The 21618-nt window shown below is 41.8% G+C and overlaps 1 protein-coding gene across 6 annotated transcripts in view; it reads left to right on the forward strand.

The window, feature by feature from the left end:
• Positions 1–20872, forward strand: part of LOC102932055 (MLX interacting protein) — a 70767-nt gene extending 49895 nt beyond the window's left edge. For 2 of the 6 annotated variants that reach the window (XM_037878341.2, XM_043529316.1), the window contains 8 exons: positions 2073–2194; positions 2965–3145; positions 3946–4070; positions 7355–7456; positions 8679–8806; positions 9878–10001; positions 12724–12853; positions 13770–20872. In XM_037878341.2, coding sequence (XP_037734269.1) covers positions 2073–2194; positions 2965–3145; positions 3946–4070; positions 7355–7456; positions 8679–8806; positions 9878–10001; positions 12724–12853; positions 13770–13891 — 1034 coding nt within the window. In that variant the 3' untranslated portion in view covers positions 13892–20872. Of the gene's footprint in view, positions 1–2072; positions 2195–2964; positions 3146–3945; positions 4071–7354; positions 7457–8678; positions 8807–9877; positions 10002–12723; positions 12854–13755 lie in introns of all 6 variants that reach the window. The other 4 variants (XR_006285983.1, XM_043529317.1, XR_005222338.2 and 1 more) reach the window with 4 other exon arrangements.
• The last annotated feature ends 746 nt before the right edge of the window (positions 20873–21618 follow it).

Here is a 21618-nt window from a genome sequence, read left to right on the forward strand (position 1 = left end):
GTCTCCCCCTTGCCTGAACCTTTCACTGCTGCCAGAGTCTTTCACTAAAAATAGAAGTGTAGATGTGAGAGGCACTGCTTGGGTGTGCAGAGAGCCGTGTAGAGTATATACCCACGGGTTCAGGCACTCTACGATACTTGCCTAAGCTGTGCCTCACCATCTACCTTTTTCAGGGACACAAATCCTAAAACTTTATTTCTTAGGGTCCCGTATCAGACTACAGACACATTACGCCCAGTTATACCTGGGCTAACTGGGCGTAACATGTCTGTAGTCTACAAACCACTGTAAGTGTAGACCTACCCCATGAATGTTAATGCTTATGAGCAGGCCTGGCATAGCGAGGAGGAAGACATTTCAGTGACACGGGACCCTAAGAAATAAAGTTTTAGGATTTGTGTGCCTTCGCCTCAAGCTGCCTAGCTTGGGGCTCTTAGAGATTCAGTCAAGCGGTGTCTGTTTTCAGGACCATGTTAACACTCTAAAGACAGCAGAAGCCAGAGACCCCTCAGGATTTGAGCTTTTTTCAGGGGCAGTTTCTGAAATGTCCCTACGTTGGCCCATTTGCTCTGAATGCAAATGATATGGAGAAATATTGTTGGTTCATGGTCATGAAGATGTAACAGAGAGATTAAAATCCGATTAGAATCTGACTGTGGGTGTCTACGACATTTGAGCTTTCAGTGCTGTCCAACCCACCATCTGTTGCAGATGTCTGAGAGCAGCAAGCGTGAGGAAAACGAGAGCACTCTGAACTTCTCATAAGGAACAGCTGCCAAGGGGCTACACAGTCTCCATGATAACACAGAAGAGGCAGCATGTTCACTTCTTGGGATTATTATACACTGCCTTCAGGGATGTGCTAAAATCACCTGGCTGAGGACCCAAGTGACTTCACTCATCCAAAATACGCTTAGCGCAGAGGTTCTCAACCTTTTCCTTTCTGAGCCATCCCCGCCACCCAACATGCTAATAAAACCCCACCTGTGCCATGACAACTGATTTTCTACATATCAAAGCCAGGGCACATGTTAGTGGGTAGCAAGCAGGGCAGTTGACCAGGGGCCCATGCCACAGGGGCTCCCGCAAAGCTACGTTGCTCACCCTTGGGCTTCAGCCCCATGCAGGGGGCTTCGGCTTTCTGCCCTGGACCTCAGCGAGTCTAATGCTGGTCCTGCTTGACAGACCCCCTGAAACCTGCTTGTGGCCCCCTAGTGGGCCCCAGATCCCTTGTTGAGAACCACTGCTATAGCCAATCCCCCAGAAACACACAGCCTGAAGGATTATTGTGAAATGGAAATTACTGAAAAGCAAGAGAGTTTGTGTGTCTGCCTGCCATGGGCATGATGCTGTGGCAGCCCACCAGAAACCCCAATTAACATCCTCAAGTCTGCTGCATCCCAGATCCTAGCCCAAAGACATGTCACTTGAAATAGCTTGATCCATGATTAATAGCATTAAGACACTACTAGGTATGTTTCTAAGCCATTCCTATGTGCACCTAGGATTAAAAAGCAAGAGTCCATGTGCCTTCAACAGCCAAGAAATGCACTACTGACCTAGTGAAATGTGTTCTAGGTCCTTTCTCAGCAAGAGCATATATCTGCCTTCGTATGCTGGGGCTAAGATGTGCCCCTTTGTTACCCATGGGATTTGCACCTCTGGTTGGACAATGAATGGCTTCATTGTTCATGCGCTCAACATCAACTGTCTCTCTAAATTAGGTTGCAAAGTACACCTGTCACAGCCTCAAGGTGCACTTACATCAGTTATAAAACCCACATAAATTAAAACACTTGATCCATAGACAACTCAGAGATCTGTATATTGTGTGGTATCTGAAGCTGTTATAAGCCCTTTTTGTATCCTGGAGCCACCTAGCAGTGGCAGTTTGTGTTGCAGCTTGATCTTTGAGAGAACTTAGAATAAATATGATTTGGCAAAGTTGTACAGAAGATACCTGTTCGGTCCCATTTAGTCCATCCTCCCAATCAACACTAGTTTGTTCCCTATATAACATTCTCCAGATCTTTTGTGTCAATAACTATTCTAACTTCAGTTGTATTCTTCAGCTGCCTTTCAGGGACAGTCCAGAGCTGTGATCGTAACCCCAGCACCTTTAAAAAGAGAGGGGATTTTGACTCCAGCCATGTCTCCACCTAGTGTTGTAATTGCACCAGCTGGAATTGCCAGAGTAAGGAAAAGAAAAAAGATCTTTGGATTGGATCTTGCATGTTGTTAGAGCGTTAAAGTGTTCATGCTTCAAAAAGTGACTAGGTATAGATGCCCCCTCATTACTCAACAGATCTGTTGGCGTACTCAGAGTTATCTGTTAATGTTTGATTTATCCACATTGTGTGGCTCTTAGCACTATATAATCTGCACAGCTTCAGGAGAGTGAACTGGTTTCTTCTGTGGCTTACACGTCAACAGAATTCATAACAGGCACCAGTTGCAGAGGGTTTTTTGACTCCTAGACTTTCAGTTGAGAATGGACCATCACCATCATATAGTCTGACTTCCTGCACATTGCATGCCACAGAACCTCACCAGTTCACCTCTATGATAGGCCCATAAGTGATGATGATGAAAGAGCCAAAAAGAATCCAGCTTGATTTTCCAATTGTCAGTTGAGAAATTTGTCTTGAGTATGCCAGTGTGTTTGTCCAATATGTTTGAGTGCATGGGAGAGAGAAATTTTAAGTGTACCCTGGTATAATAAGAGGAAATTGCTTTTTCACTGCTGCTAACATACTCTGATAGTGCATTGAATTATGAAAAAATGTGTGACTCTTGCCAGAAGTCTGACTTTTGTGCTTGATTGTCCATAATATAGCACTAGTTCGGGGGGTTCCTGTCACCAGATAGTTATGTACTAATTTAACATTATACATTCCCATTGAAAGACAAGATAATAGAATTCTTTGTGTATTTCTTTCTGTAATGTTCCTGTGCTGTTTCTAGGCTCCCGGGGTGATGGAATTCCATAATAACATTCTGGTTGGTCAAGCACAGCAAGCTCCGAATAACCAGCAAGTCCAGTCCACAGTCTCGCATCGCTTCTCTCCTAGTGCAGTCCAAGATGTGAAAGGAGAGCAAATCCCTTCCCACAGTACCTGTTCACAAGTTCCCTCACCTACACCTAGTAAGTTAGAGATCTAAACTCTCTGACTCTCCCCCATATGCATCCACCTTTAAGGGGGATGTAAAACAGATCTTGGCCAGTTGTGGTTATTACATATCCTGGGGAATTCTTTGTAGAAATAGCTTGTGAGCCCCATTTCCTACACTTGCAGTTGTCTATAATAGTCTTCAGTTCTTGCCCTAAGCTTTTGATTAGTGTCTGTGCACTGGTAAGCTGCAGTAGTCCACTCCAGAAGTGGTTGCATTTCAGTACTCCATAAAATGCTATATAAGTTTGTCATTTAATATAATAAATATAATTCTAGTACTTTGCACCACTTCTACAGCAGCTTTCATTAGAGGATGTCTAAGCACATTTTAGCCTCACACCTTGCCAAGGGTTCCCTGCAACAGTACGTGTCCCTGGCCTCTTCCCTTGTGCTCTACTTCTGAGGTATATGTCCATTTTCATGGGATAGTAAGAAATTATTTAAATATTTTGCTTCCTGCTTTAGGAACCTGGAGGGTCACCGTGCAAGTAGGTCAAGGTAGGATAGTCAGTTTAGGTCCCAGACACCGTAACACACATTTGCCTGAAGTGGAGAGAACATGTCGCCACAAGGCATTTAGCCATTGCTTGTGAAATATTTGGATTTCCTAGCCATCTGATCATCCTACTAGAACCTAGATATGACAGCACTGGATGCTCTAGAAGTGCAGTCAGTGGCTAGATTAAATGATCTGGGTAGAAACTGCTGCTCGACAGTTCAGTTGGTTAGAGAGAGCTATTTGTTTTAATGATCTGACATTTTCTTTTTGAAGGCCGAGATTGTCAGAATTCAGGACAGGCCTCTCCCTGCCCATCTGAACAAAGCCCCAGTCCTCAGTCTCCACAGAATAATTGCTCAGGAAAATCCACAGCTAACCCTCAGATGGCTGCATTTAAGGTACATGTTCCCTCCTTTGAGTTTTTTCTTCCTTATTTGTCTTTGTAGCTTATTGATTTCCTGATTTAGACTGTATAGACTAGACTGTAAGTCACTTGATAAATGAGGTTGCATGTGTGGTTGTGGCTGAGCTTGCATTACATTTGTGTTGCTGTATTTCACTTTAAACATTTCATTATGGCTTCAGGCTTTGGCAATGGTACTGATCTTGCCCTGCTCAGCAGTGATTTGTCATCCAACATGCCCAAGGAGGCTGTATTTCTGTTTCTCATTATCAGCCATGACAGTATTTGATACTGTAGTTCATATAACCCTTACGACAGATCTAGGTTTTAACTGGTAGATCTGTATTCAGCTCGTTTTAGCCTTAGACTTCTAAGCCATTTTAGTTTGTCTGTGCATGTGGTTTTTCATCCAGATTATTGCTGTTCTGTTGGGAGCTCTTCCAGCTGCTCAGTTTTGGGGGCTCTTGATCTTCAGTGATGTTTGTTGGGGTGATTTCGCCTGGCGGTATTTGGTACTTTCTGATAGCCCCTGGCAATTGCCCTGTTTGGTCCTTTTCCAAAGCCTGAAGAAAATGCAAGACTGAATACTCTGGAGCTCAATGAAGTTTAATGATAATTAAACAGCAGGTCAATTTAGTGGAAACAGAACTCCAGCTGACTTCCTGTCTGTCAAATCTCCTCTCCTTTTACAAACACAGTGATACATATGCCACTGTTGGGGTGTTAGCCTTAATGGCCTGGGTGAATTCATATTGGGATAATTTTAGATTAAGACTCTCTGACATTCCCCTCAAAGATTCATTTTGACATGGTGTCTTCACCACTCTTCCTAAGCAGAAAGTAAAGGAGTACTTGTGGCACCTTAGAGACTAACCAATTTATTTGAGCATGAGCTTTCGTGAGCTACAGCTCACTTCATCGGATGAAGTGATGAAGTGAGCTGTAGCTCACGAAAGCTCATGCTCAAATAAATTGGTTAGTCTCTAAGGTGCCACAAGTACTCCTTTTCTTTTTGCGAATACAGACTAACACGGCTGTTACTCTGAAACCTAAGCAGAAAGTGGTACTGTTGCTGTGTGCTATTAAAGAGCTGACATTTTCCTCCCAAGGGGTGGCTGCACGTCACTTGGGGAAGTGTTCCCTACTGTATAAATTATCTATATATAGTGGAGGGTGTTCTTCCATACAGAAAAGTCATTGTGGATGGAGTTTCACTCTAACAGGATGGGGCCAGCCTGGTTTAAAAAAAAAATCCTCTACAAAGACCTCTCCTTGCCCGTACTAAAGGGCAGATATTTCCTGGCTGGTCTGTCTCCCCTTCTCTCCTTGCAACAGCTGTAGCATGAGTTGGAGTTAGGAACTTTTCTCACCCTTCATCAATCCATCCAGGGGACAGTGGCATCTTCTCTTCTCCTCATCCTCCTCTGCTCTCCTTAAAATGCAGCAGCCAACACCCAGCCGGTAGGATAACTACTGCATTCCAAGAAGCTTAGCACAGTGAAATCTGTTGCAGTGAAAACCCATTGAAATGCACTGAAATCCCTCACCTGCACAAGGAGTATCATTATAACCAAGTTCGCTGTAAGGCTGTGTCCACACTACGGTTTCTAACCTTGAGTTTGTAAACAGTGTCACGGTCACCTTAACCAGTTACAGTTACAAAGTTCAGTTTCTGCTCCGGCTGCTTTTCTGCCGTCACTCCCATTTTGTGCATCTGTATCTGCCATGCTATTTAACACATCAACAAGGGATAGAATTTCTGGAGGGCATGCACCTGGAATGGCAGGAGCTGCATATACCCTCAAGGATGTCCTTCCACACACACAGCTGAAGGATGGAGAACTGGCCATACCAGTTGCACATGGATAGGGGTTCCTGTCTGCAGAGCAAAAAGAATGCACTGACCCAGTTACAGAAGAAAGCCACTTGCCAGTCTAGCCCTGGAATGGCAAAACACTGAGCTGCTATGGTTACTAAGAGAGTCCTAGGCATGTGGTGTAAGAACACATGTTTTGAGCCATCCATATAAATAACCTTACAAGCTCCATTTCAAGTTGTAGTGTGGATTTACTTTGGAGTGAGAGCCACTATAGAAATGCCAGTTGTTAAATCAGACTGCTAGAGGCCTTGGCTGTATCACTCACACTAGTTGGCCTTCGTAGAGTTTTTCCTTGATTATACAAGAAACACAATGAAAACCACAACAGACCCAAGAAGGCTATCAACTCTGTTTCTTTGTTTAGAAGTAGGCAGTCACGAGAATGTGGTGTCCTTGGGAAAACAAACCTACAGTGAATCAAATTTTTTAGCCATTTTGACATAAATATTGGTGACTCTGAATGCTTTGTATTTTAAATGTTTTAAGTCCCAATATGTTGGTAAGCAGGCAAAGGATCAGTGATTGTTACAGGCGCTTTGATGTTTGCCCACCTTTAGAGTTCCATTCTTTACTCTTTTTGGAATGTCGTTGTTCTCGAAACTTAAGGTGATGGCCTTGCTGAGCAAAACTGCTTAGATTACAGTACAGCAGCATGTCCAGTGGGTAGGGCATTGGATTGCGAGTCAGGAAATCTAGGTTCTGTTCCAGAATCTGCCACCAACTCGTTGAGTGAACGTCTACATCACACAAACTTGTTCTTCCTCATTTTTCCCCCCTGTAAAAGGAGGCTAATGACAGTTACCCATCTTCTGTAAAGCACTATAAAAGGGCTAAATCTGATTAGTCCTTTTTCAGGGTTCTGGTGGAAAAAGATGTTTGATAGCTTTAGAAATGTATGGTAGCACATAAGCCAAACAATGATTTAAAGCATCCGTACGTGCCAAAGGTTGTATACCAAATGTTGGGGCCCAGTTTAGGTTCCTTTCACACTCATAAAGTCCACTGACTTCAGTGGGAGTTTTTGCTGCGCTAGGAATGGTGGGTCAGGTCCATAATTTGCAGGTAATTTTAAAGGTCTAAGGATGTAAAGAGACACTGTCAGAATTTTAGGGGGTATTTTTAAACCTCATGAAACTTAAAACTAAGAAGAAAACCCTATTAAACCAGTTTTGGTTTGCATTTAGTACTGTGGGCACTTCTGAAAGTGTTTAAATTGCCATGTGCAAGTAATTAATATCACTATGATATTTTGCCGCATTATTAGGAACGCTGTGGATACCATGGTAACTTTTAATTCAGCAAAAGATAAAATTGTATAGATTTTAATAGCAAAAATGACCATAGGGCAGTGGTGGAGAAACCAGCATAGATTGATGAGTTAATTTTATTTGTTTATGTAGAATCGAAGGATGAAGCATATTTCAGCAGAACAAAAGAGAAGATTTAATATCAAGATTGGTTTTAGCACCCTGAACAGCCTGGTATCAGCTAACTCTAAGTCAGTAAGTTGTCCATGTGCATTTTTAACGTGCAAAAGAAGTTACAGAAACCATCACGCATTCTGAAAAGGGTTGTTAATAAACCTGAACATCACTTGTTTCACTGGAGAATGTGAAGTACACATCAAAGTGAAATTACTTGACGCATCTGTGACATAAGAGTTTAGGTGAGGATTCCCTGGATGGGTAGAAGAAAATCTATTGCTACTGGTCAGGTAGCAGAGTACGTGCCAGCTCTTGTTCTCTTAACTTTACCACTGGTACCATTCTCAAAATTACAGGGAGTCTTGTTTGACCATGAGCTTCAGCTTTAGGACCCAAGGGGGAAAGAAAGGAAACTGGGCAGTGCAGTCCTCTGCTCCTGGAGCTCCAGTAACAGATACTTGATCATAGGTACAACATGATAATGCTTTGAGCTTAGTGTATATGGTTCCTTTCCTCTGCCATCTCAAGAGTATTTTACAAACATTCCTTAATCTTCACAACACCACTACGAGGCAGGTCATGTACAAATTTGACAGATAGGTAAACTGTAGCACAGAAAGATTGTGACCTGCTTAAAGCCCAGGACGGATTGATTTGAGTCAAAGTGAGGGGGGCTCACCGATGCAACATCTTATTTTATTTATTGAAACGATTTTAATGGATTATAATAATTGTAGATCTTATTTATTGCTATCCTGTCAAAGGTGCACACAGAGGCAGATCCTAGAATAGAAGTCAGTAATGCTGTTTAATAACTGCTAGACCACACTCCCATCTGTTTAATGATAATGAGAAAACGCCAAACCCTTTAGAATCAAATGTTGTAAATTATCTCTTTAACATACAACTTTTAGTAACATGTGAAACATATCAAAGAAGACATCACACACCCCATAAAGAATTATGAATACTTGTTAAGGGGGAAAGTGGTTAACAAACAGTTTAAACATTTCCATTGAGAAAGTAGTCAAAATCCAATCTGGGGAAGAGAAGGCAAGTTGCCACACATGCATCTTTCACTTTTCCAGTGCTAATAAGAATCAGGATAAATACCTAACTGGTTAATTGCTCTTCTGTAGCACTTTTCATCTGCCAATCCCAAAGTGCTTTACCAGGGTGGATAAGGAATGTGATAAAGGGGCAGAAATGCTTCTGTAGGTGCTATATTTGGTTTGGGTCAAACTCTTAGGCTGTTTAGATCAACTCCAGAAAGTCAACTTTGTGTTTGTCTTCGGTACAGATCAGCCACGCAATCACGCTCCAGAAGACTGTGGAATATATCGCTAAACTACAGCAGGAGAGAATGCAGTCACAAGAGGAAACCAGGCGCCTTCGGGAGGAGATTGAGGAGCTAAACACTGCCATCATGTGAGGTTTTGGGGGGTATTGTTACCTTTTTTCCATAATGACCAGAGCATGGGGAGCATTTCTTTGGGTAATAACATTGGGTGTCTGCATCAAATATTAGCGTAAATGGCAGTGGAGCATTGAAGAGGAGAAAAAAATCCGTGGATCCCAATGAAAAAGCAAAGTCACAATAGGATGAGCGTCAGTAGGCTTCTATGTTGACCTTCAGTGGGCTCTGAGTATTGGTGCATATGGTGGTAGCACCAAAAATGGCCCACTTCTGAGAAGTGGTCAGGGAGCATTGTGTTCAAAGCTGTATTGTACGGTTGATCAGAAATCATGTCCCTTATGTCCTTTTATATGTAATCTTTCATTATTGGAAGAAATAATGTCCAGTGAATACAGCACAGGATTGAGAGTCAGTGTGCAGGGATATCTTCCTGGCTCTGCGACTGACTTCCCGTGTGACCTTGGGAAAGTCACTTTAATAGTTCTCTGCCTCAGTTTCCCCAGCTATACAGTGGAAGGTAGCTATCATTACCCAATTTTAAAGCATTTTGTGGTCTGTAGTGCTTTTCATCTACAGACTTGTTAAGTGTTCTGTTATGTAATTAGGGTTTTGAGGAAAGCAATAAATTATATTTGTAGGAGTTGATAAACTCTAGTTGATTTTAAATTAATCCTTTAATTTGGGCTGTGTCCTAAAATTATGGGAATTTGAAGAAAATATTAGTGTTTTTCTTATCTGACTGCTAGTTTTAGAGTTTTTATTCCTTTCTAAGTGGGCCCTCAAAATTACATTGTTAGATGTTTTACTTTGCTTTTAGCACTATTATTTGTAATAATAAAAGCTTAGCAGCTTGAAAATTCGCTTTGCTAAATGGATATGGACAAAACTGATAGGAAAACAGTGTTATACAATACACATTAATGAATGAGGTTTGTCCTCTTCATTTTAGTGGATTACCTCCTAATAGGCAGCATCAGTCCTATGGTACTGATGTTTAGTGCTTGTCCTGTATTAGTGTTTGGTTTGGAAGAGAAATATCTCCTTTCTGCAAAGAGATTTTGAGCTCTGGCCTTTTTCTTCAGTTCTTGTCAACAGCAGCTCCCTGCTACCGGGGTTCCCATAACACGACAGAGATTTGATCACATGCGGAGTATGTTTGATGAGTACATGAGAAACAGGACCCTCCAGAACTGGAAGTTCTGGATTGTATCCTTTCACTGTGCTACTGTACATTGAATTTGTATCAAAAAAGCACTAAATCCCTATAGGCTTGTGACTGGAGAATAGGACTGAGAGTTAGGAACACTAGGTTCTAATCCCAGCTCTGCCAATAACTGATGCTGTGCCTTTTAGCCAGTCACTTAAGTAGCTCTGTTCCTCCATTTTCTCATCTGTAAAATGCGAATAATTATTTCCCTGCTTCAAAGGGTATTGAGGTATAAATCCATTAATGTATGTAAAGCTTTTCAAGAGGTTTGGAAGGAAGGTGCTGTAGGAGTGCAAAGTATTATTACTATTCGTTATTATGGTTTAAAACCTGTTAAAGTTTAGTGAATACTGTCCCTGAGGTTATAGCTCATCTGTTCATTTTTTAGAAAAGGCCACTGTTAAGTGATATTTAAATAATCAGTTCCTTACTGATAACTACTGAGATTATTAAAATTTAATTTTAATAAAATCACATGTGCTTTTCACCATTTATGTGGTTTTCTTTTTGCCCTGCACTCATACTGTACAGTGAACCAGACTGGTCAGTTTCTCTTTCTGGTTCTCCTGCACTGGCTACTACGTTGAGTTGCAGACACTTTAAGAGAAAGCTAAGATATTATTTTGGTTTATATTCACCAGTATTTAAAGGATTCTGTCCCTTAGTCAGATTGTGCAACGCTTTTGGGGAAGACTCCCATGTGCTCTACACAGCAAGTTTGACCTAGCGTCTGTGGGAAAGGCCCAAGGATTTTGCAGCATTCTAGTGTGTACCTCACACTGGAGCAGCTTCAGAGAAAGTAGACAAATAGTTCCCTGCAATTGATTTAACTGTGAAAATTATTGATCAACTAAGGACAATATCCCATGTGTTGCTTAATTGGATATTATATTTTATACTGCTCCAAAATGTTCAACTCCTGCAGAATTTGGTTTTAAAAAGGCTTAAGAGCATTATAAAAGTTGTCAGGGAGGAAGCTGGGAGTTTTGGCAGCTCGGTAGGAGGCAATTGGAACTTTTTGCACTCAGGAAGATATGGGAGGCAATTTGGGATAGTTGGATATTTCTCCTAAATGTTCAGCAGTAAAATGGTTGTGGGGATCTAAATTGGCATCATGAGGTTTCAGAGTTAATGCCTCACTGAGATGAACTGGACAGTTTACATTTATCAGAGCTATTGTTTTAGGCAGTTTGCAGCAGGGACCTTGAAGGGAGTGAATAATACTCTCAGCAAACCACCTCTCACAGCCGGTTATGCCTCCAAGTTCCTTTTTAGCAATTGGGTTTAATTCTCAGGACACACTGACATTTTCCAGAATAGTGTCCAGTGAAAGCTTAGGAGGCTATCTGTGCCCATAGTCAGCCGTCATGATGACGAATGAAAACTGTTTTCACCATGGTAAAATGACTGTAAAGCAGTGAAGGAGGTTCATAACATAAATCTGAAAATCCCTTAATAGTTTCTGCTACGTAAAGGAGGGAGATGAGTAAGCTGATCTTGGGCTGGGAGAGATAGCTGAAGAATAGCCTGTTACATTACTTTTCCAGTCATTTTACAAGGGGGTGTAAGCGCAGGCAGTCCCTTTAAACATAACAGGAAATAATTAGATTGATCTTGGCCATTAGTGTTGGAGGGTACCCAGGAGCATATTACAATGTTGAGACTTGTTTATGCCATACTTCCACGCTTTGATGGAATTGGAATTTTTTTTTTTTACTGTTATCAGAAGATCTAAAGATAGTGGTAGATTGTCAGGCCCATTGATCATAGAACTGAACTATCTTTAAAGCCCTGGATAAGTTCCGTGGGTACATATTTCACGAGGTGGTTTGATTTTAAGTTTTGATTTAGTTGGGGGCAGGTTGTTTTTGTTCTAGAATTATTCAGACATCATCATAACAAATTGCTTTGTAGGTCAAGCGTAGTGACAATTTCAGCTGTGATATAGGAGACCCTGATTTGATATCTGCTCCCAGTCACTGCTACATGGGGCCAGCGGAGGCTAAATTGTGCTTTAAAGGATGCACTCTTCTGCGAGCAGGAGAGAATGATCCTATGTTGCTCAATATCTTTTAGCTCATTACAATGTGAGAATCCTGTCCAGTCCTCCTTTTCTAGTAGGGTTGTAGCCATCACAGTGCCCATCCTTCCGGTTAGAGGAGTTAATGGGAGGAATCCCTAAAGCATGTCTATAGCTTGCTGCTGTTAGCACTGGTTGCCAAAGGATTCTGATCAGAAGAGGTGTCCCCCAGAGTGGAATGTCCCATGGTTTCATAGGCTGTGTCTAAGGCTAGCTGCATCTTTTTATAACAGTATAATAAAAAGGAGGGACACAAACTACTAGGACTAGAAACATTTTTCGTGATTTCTTTTAAATGTTCCTTTGTTATTTGCAATCCAAATTCTACAGCATGATGCTAGTGCATGGGGACCAAGCATTGAAAGTGACCGTAAATTGATAAGTCTAATTTCACTGTTCATACAGAATGAATTACTAAAGTAGACAAACAACATAGGTGAAGAGCACTGACATTAGATGTTGTTTTATTTTAATATCCCAGGGAGAAATGTTTCTTTAAATGTTAGTGTCCCTTTGCTGGTTGAAGTCCATTTAAATGCCTTCTGTTTCCCACTTACATTGAACTATTAATGGTCGTTGTTTTTTTATTAAGATGCTCTGTGCTCCTCTTTTTTTTCCCCTTAACCCTCAATGATTTGCAGTTTAGTATTATCATTAAGCCACTGTTTGAGTCCTTCAATGGAATGGTGTCTACGACTAGTTTAGAGGATCTGAACCAGACCGCAATGGCTTGGCTGGATCAGCATTGTTCGCTCCCTGTTCTGAGGCCAAGTAAGTAGAGTTCTAACCAGTGGTAATTTAATACTATAATAATTGTTACCATACAGTTTCCTCTTGGGAAAGGGAAGGAAGGCATGATATAGGATATGATTTTTTTCAACCCTCTTGCATTGTTGCAATGGAAAATTAAGAACTGTTGTTGCCAGTGAAATTCACTTTGAGCATTTCTTGTTAGCACCAAGGAGAGAAAATAATTTAACTTTTGTTTGTAGAGACCAGAAATTAAATATAGATTCAAACCATAACATTTTAATCCAGATTTCAAACACTCTTGAGATGGCGGAGGGGTCAGGAGAGTGGTTTGTCTTGTTATGAAGATAGAAGATGTTTGAATTTGTGCTTAGCTTTCAAATGCCTGTGAAGTTTGGGGGTGATTGAAGCTGATGCCAGTTTCTCAATCCTCCTCCATTATGAAGCAGCAAGTTCATATCTGTGGTTAATACTGCAAAATAATACAGTCTATATTGGAACAAGTTGGGATTTTGTTGAAAAGTGCAGTCAAATAACTAGATCTCCACTTTGTAAACATTGTCCTTCCAGCAAAGTCATTGCGCTTCAATGTCTTTGACGTTGCATTGTTGAGGCTCCGTGTGTATTGCACAAATATCTGTGTATCTGTACTTGCTGGAGGATTCTCTGCTCCTTGAAGTCTTTAAACCATGATTTGAGGACTTCAATAGCTCAGACATAGGTGAGAGGTTTTTCGCAGGAGTGGGTGGGTGAGATTCTGTGACCTGCGTTGTGCAGGAGGTCGGACTTGATGATCATAATAGTCCCTTCTGACCTTAGTATCTATGAATCTATAATAGATCATTTATCCCTGCTGTAACTTCACTGTGTACTACGTGAATCTGTTTGCAATCAGACTAATTGTTCTCCTTGATTCTTTTCTGGCCCTTTATTCCAGTGGTGCTGAACACCCTTCGGCATCTCAGTATAACCACCTCGATCCTGTCAGATCCATCACGCCTGCCAGAGCAAGCCACTGAGGCAGTTTGTAAGATCAACAAAACAGCTGGGGAAACCTAACAACCACAAATGATGAGTTACCTATACAAGACGTGAAGAACGTCCCAGCCTCACAGACTTATGAGTCTCCTTACAGTTCGTGCACTTTAGAAGGGATTCTCTCTATCATGTAGGACATTGTTCAGGGCATTTTGCCTCTGGCTTCTGAACATGTAGAGATACAATGCAACATTGTCTAAGGCTTGGCTCCCTCTTCAATACCTGTTAGGCTCAGTTAAGTGAGAATGCCAACCTCAGATACATAAGTAGGCTAGGGTCCTGCATTCAGCAATAAAAAAAATCTCCATCAATGAAGCATGAATAAATACACAGTGAACATCTTTGCATAAAATGACTTTAAGTACTAAACAAGGTGTAAATTCACTACACCTAGGAACAATTTGTTAAAGGGAAATGCACATCTGATTTCATGAAAGGTACTGTGCTTTTTCATTTTATTACCTGCTGTTCAATTTCTTTGTTGTGTTACTTGAACAGTAAAAAAAAGTTGATAAAAAGAATGATCAACATATTAATAACCAAAGGAGAAAAAGTTAATCAAAGATACAAAATCATGGTAAAATACTAGAATTAAAATCTCAGGTTGTGTATGTATCTTTATTTTAGTTCAGTATATTATTTGTATGTGATCATTTGGTGGGTATGCTTTATTTCCTAGCAAATAAAGTAGCAGATGTTTTCTTAGAACTTTTTTTTCCTGATTTAGGCAGTACAAGTGCATAGCAGGACAGTTTGGCAAGTACAAGAGAACAATTTCTTTAATTTGTGTGAACTTTTTACTTGTAAATATAGACGTGAATTTCCATACAGGCTTAAACTGTAAACTATTTTTTCTTACATGCTGCAGAGTTGAACTCTCCATCATAACACATGTGCACAGATGATGCTGTAATGCTTTAGAGACAGAAACTGAGTTTGTAATGCTAGGAAGTTGGCATTTATGTTGTCACAGAAATTAGATCAATCCATATGTACTCATAAGCTATCCCTCACTCCTGTATCTTCTTTGCCTATTTCCCCTGCTTCAGTATCCCTGCCCTAAGTCCTAAACTCTTGAAAGATTTAGGTCACGGTTGTCAGTCTTTAAGAGGAGGCTTGCATCCAACATAAAACTTAGAACACAGCTTGTTTGATATCTGAAATGTGATTTTATTCACTGTGACTGGCACAGTAAGTGTCTGACATAACTATAGATGGGTCTGAGCTTCACTGTTCACTAGCAATGTGTTCATCACCATAGTGCTAGCAACTTCTGGCCAACAGTACCTCATGCAGATTGTTCCTGTCCACATTAGGATTAATCTAAGTGGGGCAGGGTGTATGTATGTGCCATTGGCGAATTAGGAGGAGTATGGGGATAAACCTGGAGACTCTTGACCCATGATTTGTAGGCCTTCTCTTGCAGTGCCTTCTCCATAGCTCATGTCATGGAGGCTCTGCAAAACTGACTCTCTTTGGTTGGAGCAAAGCTGGAGCAGAAGATTTATGCTTCAAGCCTTCCCAGCTTTGGGGTTTGTTCCTTGCCAGTGCCTTTGCACAGCACCTTGCCCACCAGTGTTGCTCTCAGCCTGTGTCCTGGGGACAGGGTTTGGCTTGTGGGTAACAAGTTACTCTGCTGCATCACTGTAATGAAGTCTACTAAAAACATGATCCTTGATAGCCAGCCCCCTTGACCTGAAAGTAGAGGCACGATGTAAAGCTTAAGTCTTCTGTTGAGGTTCTGATGCGGCACTCATCACTCTGGTATCTGAGCTCCTGCTTTCCAATGCAGTGAAAAACTAAGTGATTTGTTGCTTAGCTACTAGCATATAACCACCTAAGCGGAGAGCTGTACTGTGCACAGCTAGAGAAATGCCTAGCAGTGTCTGCTTTCACAGTGACGGGTAACTCCAATAATGTGATTACACGTCTGAGCGTTTTTGTTTGGTTTTTTGTTCCACTGCATGAATTAACTTTATCTGCAAAAGAATTGAGCCTTCAGGCCATTGACTGTATTTTGTATCTGGCTCAAAATTTGAGATCCCAGAAGTTTACCAAACTCTCAGGTCAGTTTTCGTGGCAGAAAAATAAATCATTAAACTCAGCACAACTTATTAATAACTCTGACAATTCCACTACTTTCTAGAGAGAAGTTATTAGGAACCATGTTAACAATCCAGGTAAAGCCACCTGATATCTTCCCTTGGTACCTTTCCTTCCAGTTTCACAAGGAAGCTGCATTGAGATGGGCAGGTCTAGTACGCTGACAGTGTTTAGTTAGGTTTCAGAGTAACAGCCGTGTTAGTCTGTATTCGCAAAAAGAAAAGGAGTGCTTGTGGCATCTTAGAGACTAACCAATTTATTTGAGCAGTTTCCACAGTATGCATCCGATGAAGTGAGCTGTAGCTCACGAAAGCTTATGCTCAAATAAATTGGTTAGTCTCTAAGGTGCCACAAGTACTCCTTTTCTTTTAGTGTTTAGTTAGAGAGCAGACTGAAAATAATTTGATATTACACACTCTAAAATATTTTCAGGGATTTTACATTAGGAAGCAACTCTTCACTTTCTCTGCCATATAACTTTCCATTTGGAGGGTCAGGCTTTCAAAAGTTACCTGTGAAACAAACTGCAGGATTTCCCTGTCCTGAGTTTTTGCATTCTCAACTTTTCACAGCTGAGTTTTTGCACATGCCGAACATCAGTTATGGTGGAAATGGCATTTGTACATGCAAATCAAGAGACATTTTGCTACGCATTTATATACCTAAACTTCACACACACCTCTGAGATTTTTGCAGCTGTAGAAAAACTTCAGTTACAGCTGTAGGGATAGCAGTTGAAGGTCCTTTGAAAATGTAGGCCTAGACTTTATTGAAATAGTACATAGAGGTGGTTGGTAAGCGGTGAAGTGGCTTTTCTACATATATACTCAGGCCTAGATATGCAGTACAATCTATTAGTAAAATAAGCAATATTGTTTGGTATCCATCTGAATAAATGGTGCTATATAAATGTAAGATCTTTTCTATCGATGCCTATATTCAGCCTTCATTTTATCAATGATCTTGAACTTCTAACAAAATCTGACACAGTGATTAGCTGGGTTCCCCCCCAACTTCCTCATTTACACACCTACCTTATTGATACATATTTTAACATGCAAATATATATATATATATATCAGGTGAAGTTGTCTCCAGTCTGCATGGTAGATATTGTGCCTGGTTCTTACCTCATCCCAGTGTAAATTGGGAGTAATTGCATTGAAGACAATGTGAAGTGCGATCATAATCAATCTTTCCCTCAACACGCAAGATGTACTAAGAGCCTGTTAGAAAGCTCATTAAAGTCAGTGAAAGTCTTTCTGCTGACTTCCAGGAGCTTTGGATCAGACCCTAAAGAGTTCAGTCCCAACTCCCATTGAAATCAATAGAAGGACTCGCATTGACTGCATTGGTAGCCTAAAGGAACATGAAAGGAGATTGTGACTGAGCTGCTTAAAGTTATCAGGTTACCACTTTTTTTATCTAGAAGTCTGCTAAAAACCATCGAGTCTCACTGCATAGCTGAACAGATTAAAATGGGACAGATAGGGTGTGTATCGTTAGTTGCAGGGGAAACGGACACAGAACAGTTCTGCTTGCTGTGCAAAGATCGGCAGCACTTTATCGTTTGGTTTTTTTATTAAAAATTGCTGACTTTGGCAGTGAGGAAGGGGAAAAGTGTACGAGGGAGAAGAAAAAAGAATACAGACTTTTCATTCTGTATGGCATTTACCAGAAATCATCTGCTTTCCTAAATCTTTTGAGTTGAACAAATACCCATGACGCATGGAGACTTGAAAAATAAGATCTTGCCCCTTAGTGGAGGTTTATAATTCTGAGAACCCTTTGCCACCTAATTTCTGTAAATCTGAACTCTCGTTTGTTTATTTCAGACTACAGGTTTTATCGTGACAGTGCTTATTGGGGGCACTGGAAACTGGACTGGGAGTTTACAGACCTTGGTTCAATTCCTGGCTCTGCCGCTGTTTTGCTGTGGGCCTAGTCACTTACATCTGCCTCAGTTTCTTCCTCTGTAAAATGGGGATGATACTTCATCTTTTGTAAAGCAGTTAGTATTTCTACAGAGCTTTTCTTTAGATCGCAAAATACTGTTATGAAAAAAGATTGACCCAATTTATATGAATTGCGGTGTAAATCTCTGCTATAAGCTTGAACTTTGTATTCTATTTCTGCTCACCAGCTAAGGGGTTTAAATAACACATCTTTCAAAAAGAGGATTTCTGCCCAGAGCAGTCACACTCTGCCTCAGTTTATCGAGTTCCAATTCAGTTCTTTGTGGCACCAAACAGATGCAGGCTCTCAACCAGTCCCCACTATCTGTCTGCAGTTTACAGAGAATTTTAGGTGACACCTACGGTCTACCTCGCCTTCAGTGGCTTCGTATTGTAGATTGGTTCCCAAAGAATCTGTAGTACTCAGATTCATTGTTAGCTTCCCTAAAAGCCAAACACAAGTTATGCTTTACTCAGACCCAAATCATTGGGTTCAATACAGGGGTATCTGGGTGAAATAATGGCCTGTGATGTACTAGATCAGCATTTCTCAAACTGGGGTCCATGGGCTCTGCTGATCAACTCCTCCCAGCACCTCCTGCACATCAGGGAACTGTTCCCCAGTGTGCAGGAGGCACTGGGAGGGAGGGGGAAGAGTGGAACAGGCTGCACAGGGAGGGGGCAGAAAGAGGCAGGGAAGAGGAGGGTCAGGGGTGAGTGCATGCAGGGCTTGGGACTGAGCAGGTGATTTGGGGGTCCTTGGATTTTCAAAGTTTGAGAACCACTGTACTAGATGATCTAATGGTCCCTTCCGCCCTTAAACTCTGTACATCTCTGCAACCCAACACATCAGCTACTGTAGTTCTCTTAGGGCCTTATGCTTCCTGCCAACAGCACAGTCATGGGCAGAAAAAACCAGAAACTAGCTGAGGTTGAGGGAGCAAGAGCACCGCAGGGATGGGGACAAGGGATACTCTTGGCAGCACGATCCCCTCACAGAACTGTTGGGATTTCTTTGTGGGAGATAATACTGGGTCTATTGGCAGGCTCTGCCATGGCTTTCCCGTCCCCTAGAGAAATACCCCCTGCAGGGAGACTCTCTGTATCAGCTGCTGGAAGGGAGCTGTGTGGACAAGCGTAGATGTGCTGTGTCTGCGTGTGACTATTCCTGCGCTCTGTGAGTGCCCCAAGCTCCTGGAGATTTTCTCACAGAGCTGAGGCAATGTCTGCACTGCGAGCACTCGTGTAGACGTTTCCTACATTGAGGGAAGGGGGTTTTCCAATCACTGTAGCTAATCTACCTTTTAATCTACCTTTCTGAGAGCCTGTAGCTAAGTCGATGGAAGAATTCTCCCATCAACCTACCTATGTCTGTACTGGGAGTTAGGTCAACCTAACTACGTCAGACAGGGCACAAAATTCTTTACAGCCCTGAGCAACGTACCAAGGTTGATCTAATTTGTAAGTACAGACCAGGCCTTATTAGGGTACTACAGGTTTGGTGCGTCTCAGTTCAGCCATCCCCTCCTCCCAACAGGATGATCTGTTGAAAATCCTGAATATAGTGGAGCTTCCTGGGCCCTCTGTGTGCCCTTTTGACCAGGGCATGATATGACCCTTAGAATCTGGGACTCTGAAAATTACTTGATTGTGGGAAATGTGCACAAAAAAGTCCAGTAATACCCCAGAGTCTCCAGGCGCCAGCTTTCTGCTAGATCTCTGTGCATCTGTAAGTGCTTGAAAAGGCAAAGACCAGCAAGGTCACACTGCTAAGCAGCGTCTTGCCAGCTTGAGTGAATCCATTTAGTTTGCAGCCCCAGAGTTTGACATTCCAGTACGTGTGTTTGGTTTTAAAACCAAAAACCTCTGTGAGATCAGGCAGCGGTTTGAGAGCAGTTATAATATTTAGTGCCCGTGGCATTTCTGGGTAATAGCAGAAACGGTCAGCAGCATGAAGCTTTTGTAGTTCCATCTTTTCTGCCTATTCTTGGGATGGTTAATTCTTGACCTGCTGGTGCCAGTTGAAAGCTACTTTGGGGGGCGGGGAATTGACTATTCAGTATCAGGACAGTTTTGAATAATTTGTCTGGTGTTATCTACACTTTATTTCCAGTGCCTGCTTCTACTTTTGATTATACACCAAGATAAAGTAAAATGATCAAATTACTGTTGCCACTAAATCACGTAGTCTTAGGGGCCCAATCGGCAAGTTGCCGAGTGCCCTTAACTTCTTCTGACTTGAGTAAGATATTTGGTGGGGTAACGACTGCAGGATTTGGCCTGCCCATTGCTTGCCTCCAGTAATTTTTGTCTACTATGTGGGTGCATGTGTTTCATAACAGTTTTCTGCAGCAAGGCCACTTCCTCCCTCGGCCCTGTTCCCATTGACTTTGATTGGGGCACCGGCTCTCCATTTTTCTTCTTTATTAAACAGGTGTCATGCTGTTTTGCATTGCAAGACTGCAGGCACACAGGTAGGTTTTGGACAGATATGTAAAACCCAGTATGGTTACAAAGCAACATACCAAGGCATTTTAATATAATGGTCTCATGGCTGTTGGAATTGTTTTTATTCTGAACTTAAAGCACAGCTCATACGCATGAATAAAATGTTAAGACAAAGTAAGTGAGCGCTCGAAGCAATCCTCCTCCTCCTCTTTAATGATACATTGGACAAAGTGCTTCCTGTGCTGCCATAAAAATTTGCTACAGGTATTTTTTTAAATGAATGGATTTGATTTTTTTGTTACATAAACACTCGGAAGAACACGGGCTTCAGATGTGCTCTTGCTTTGGCCTTGTTATATAAGGTTTTCTGTTCTATTGTAGGAGACAACTTCTGCTGTGCTACTGGTATGCAGCATTTGTCATGCAGCTCTGTTAAATGTGCAATGCAATTTTATATTTACAACCAAAACAATAAATGTTATTTTTTGGAAGAAAACTCTGCTCTTAGTGTGTTCACTTTAAATTTTGTACTGCCTTTATATAGCCAGGGCTCATTGGGGGAGGGGGAGGAGAGAAGGAGAGCGGCTCTACCTACAAAAGAAGTTCTGTCCACATGAAATGCTCCTCACCATAGCTGTGCAGATGTGATCATGTTCTGAGTGCCTTGTGCTCAGCTCTCCCAACCCCCCCCCCTTTTTTTTTTTTTTTTTTTTTTGAGGCTTGACTTCCCCTTTGTGAGGCTCATCTGCTCTAAGCTGCTGGAACTTGGCTGCTCTTGTGGGGGCCTAAATGCCCCTTGGGGCTCTGCTACGTTCCTGAGGCTTGGCTTCTTGATTGGAGGAGGTGAAAAATGATGGGATCTTCCAACCTTACTCACTGGTAGTGCCAGAATGAGCTGGAACTCGCAACAGATTATACAGAAAGTCATAATCTCTCTCCTTTCTTACCTGCGGGACGAGCAGTGAAATTCTTAACAATGCTGACATTTAAAGTGTTATCACTGGGTGTCTTGAGATGAATGGAGTCGTCGACACCTCAGGTACCATTTCAGATCTGCAAACAAAGAAAAATGTCACCGCATCAGTTACACTGAGTCAGGGCACGTTTGAGGCGATCTCAGCAATCAACCACTAGAAACATAGGCTACGTCTACACTTGCAGATGTAGAGCGCCGGGAGTTAAACCAGGCCTCGGAGACAGCACCAGGGAAAGCGCTGCTGTGTGTTCACGCTGTGCTCCTCG

This window comes from Chelonia mydas, chromosome 15, assembly GCF_015237465.2.
Source record: "Chelonia mydas isolate rCheMyd1 chromosome 15, rCheMyd1.pri.v2, whole genome shotgun sequence".
NCBI lineage: Eukaryota > Metazoa > Chordata > Testudines > Cheloniidae > Chelonia > Chelonia mydas.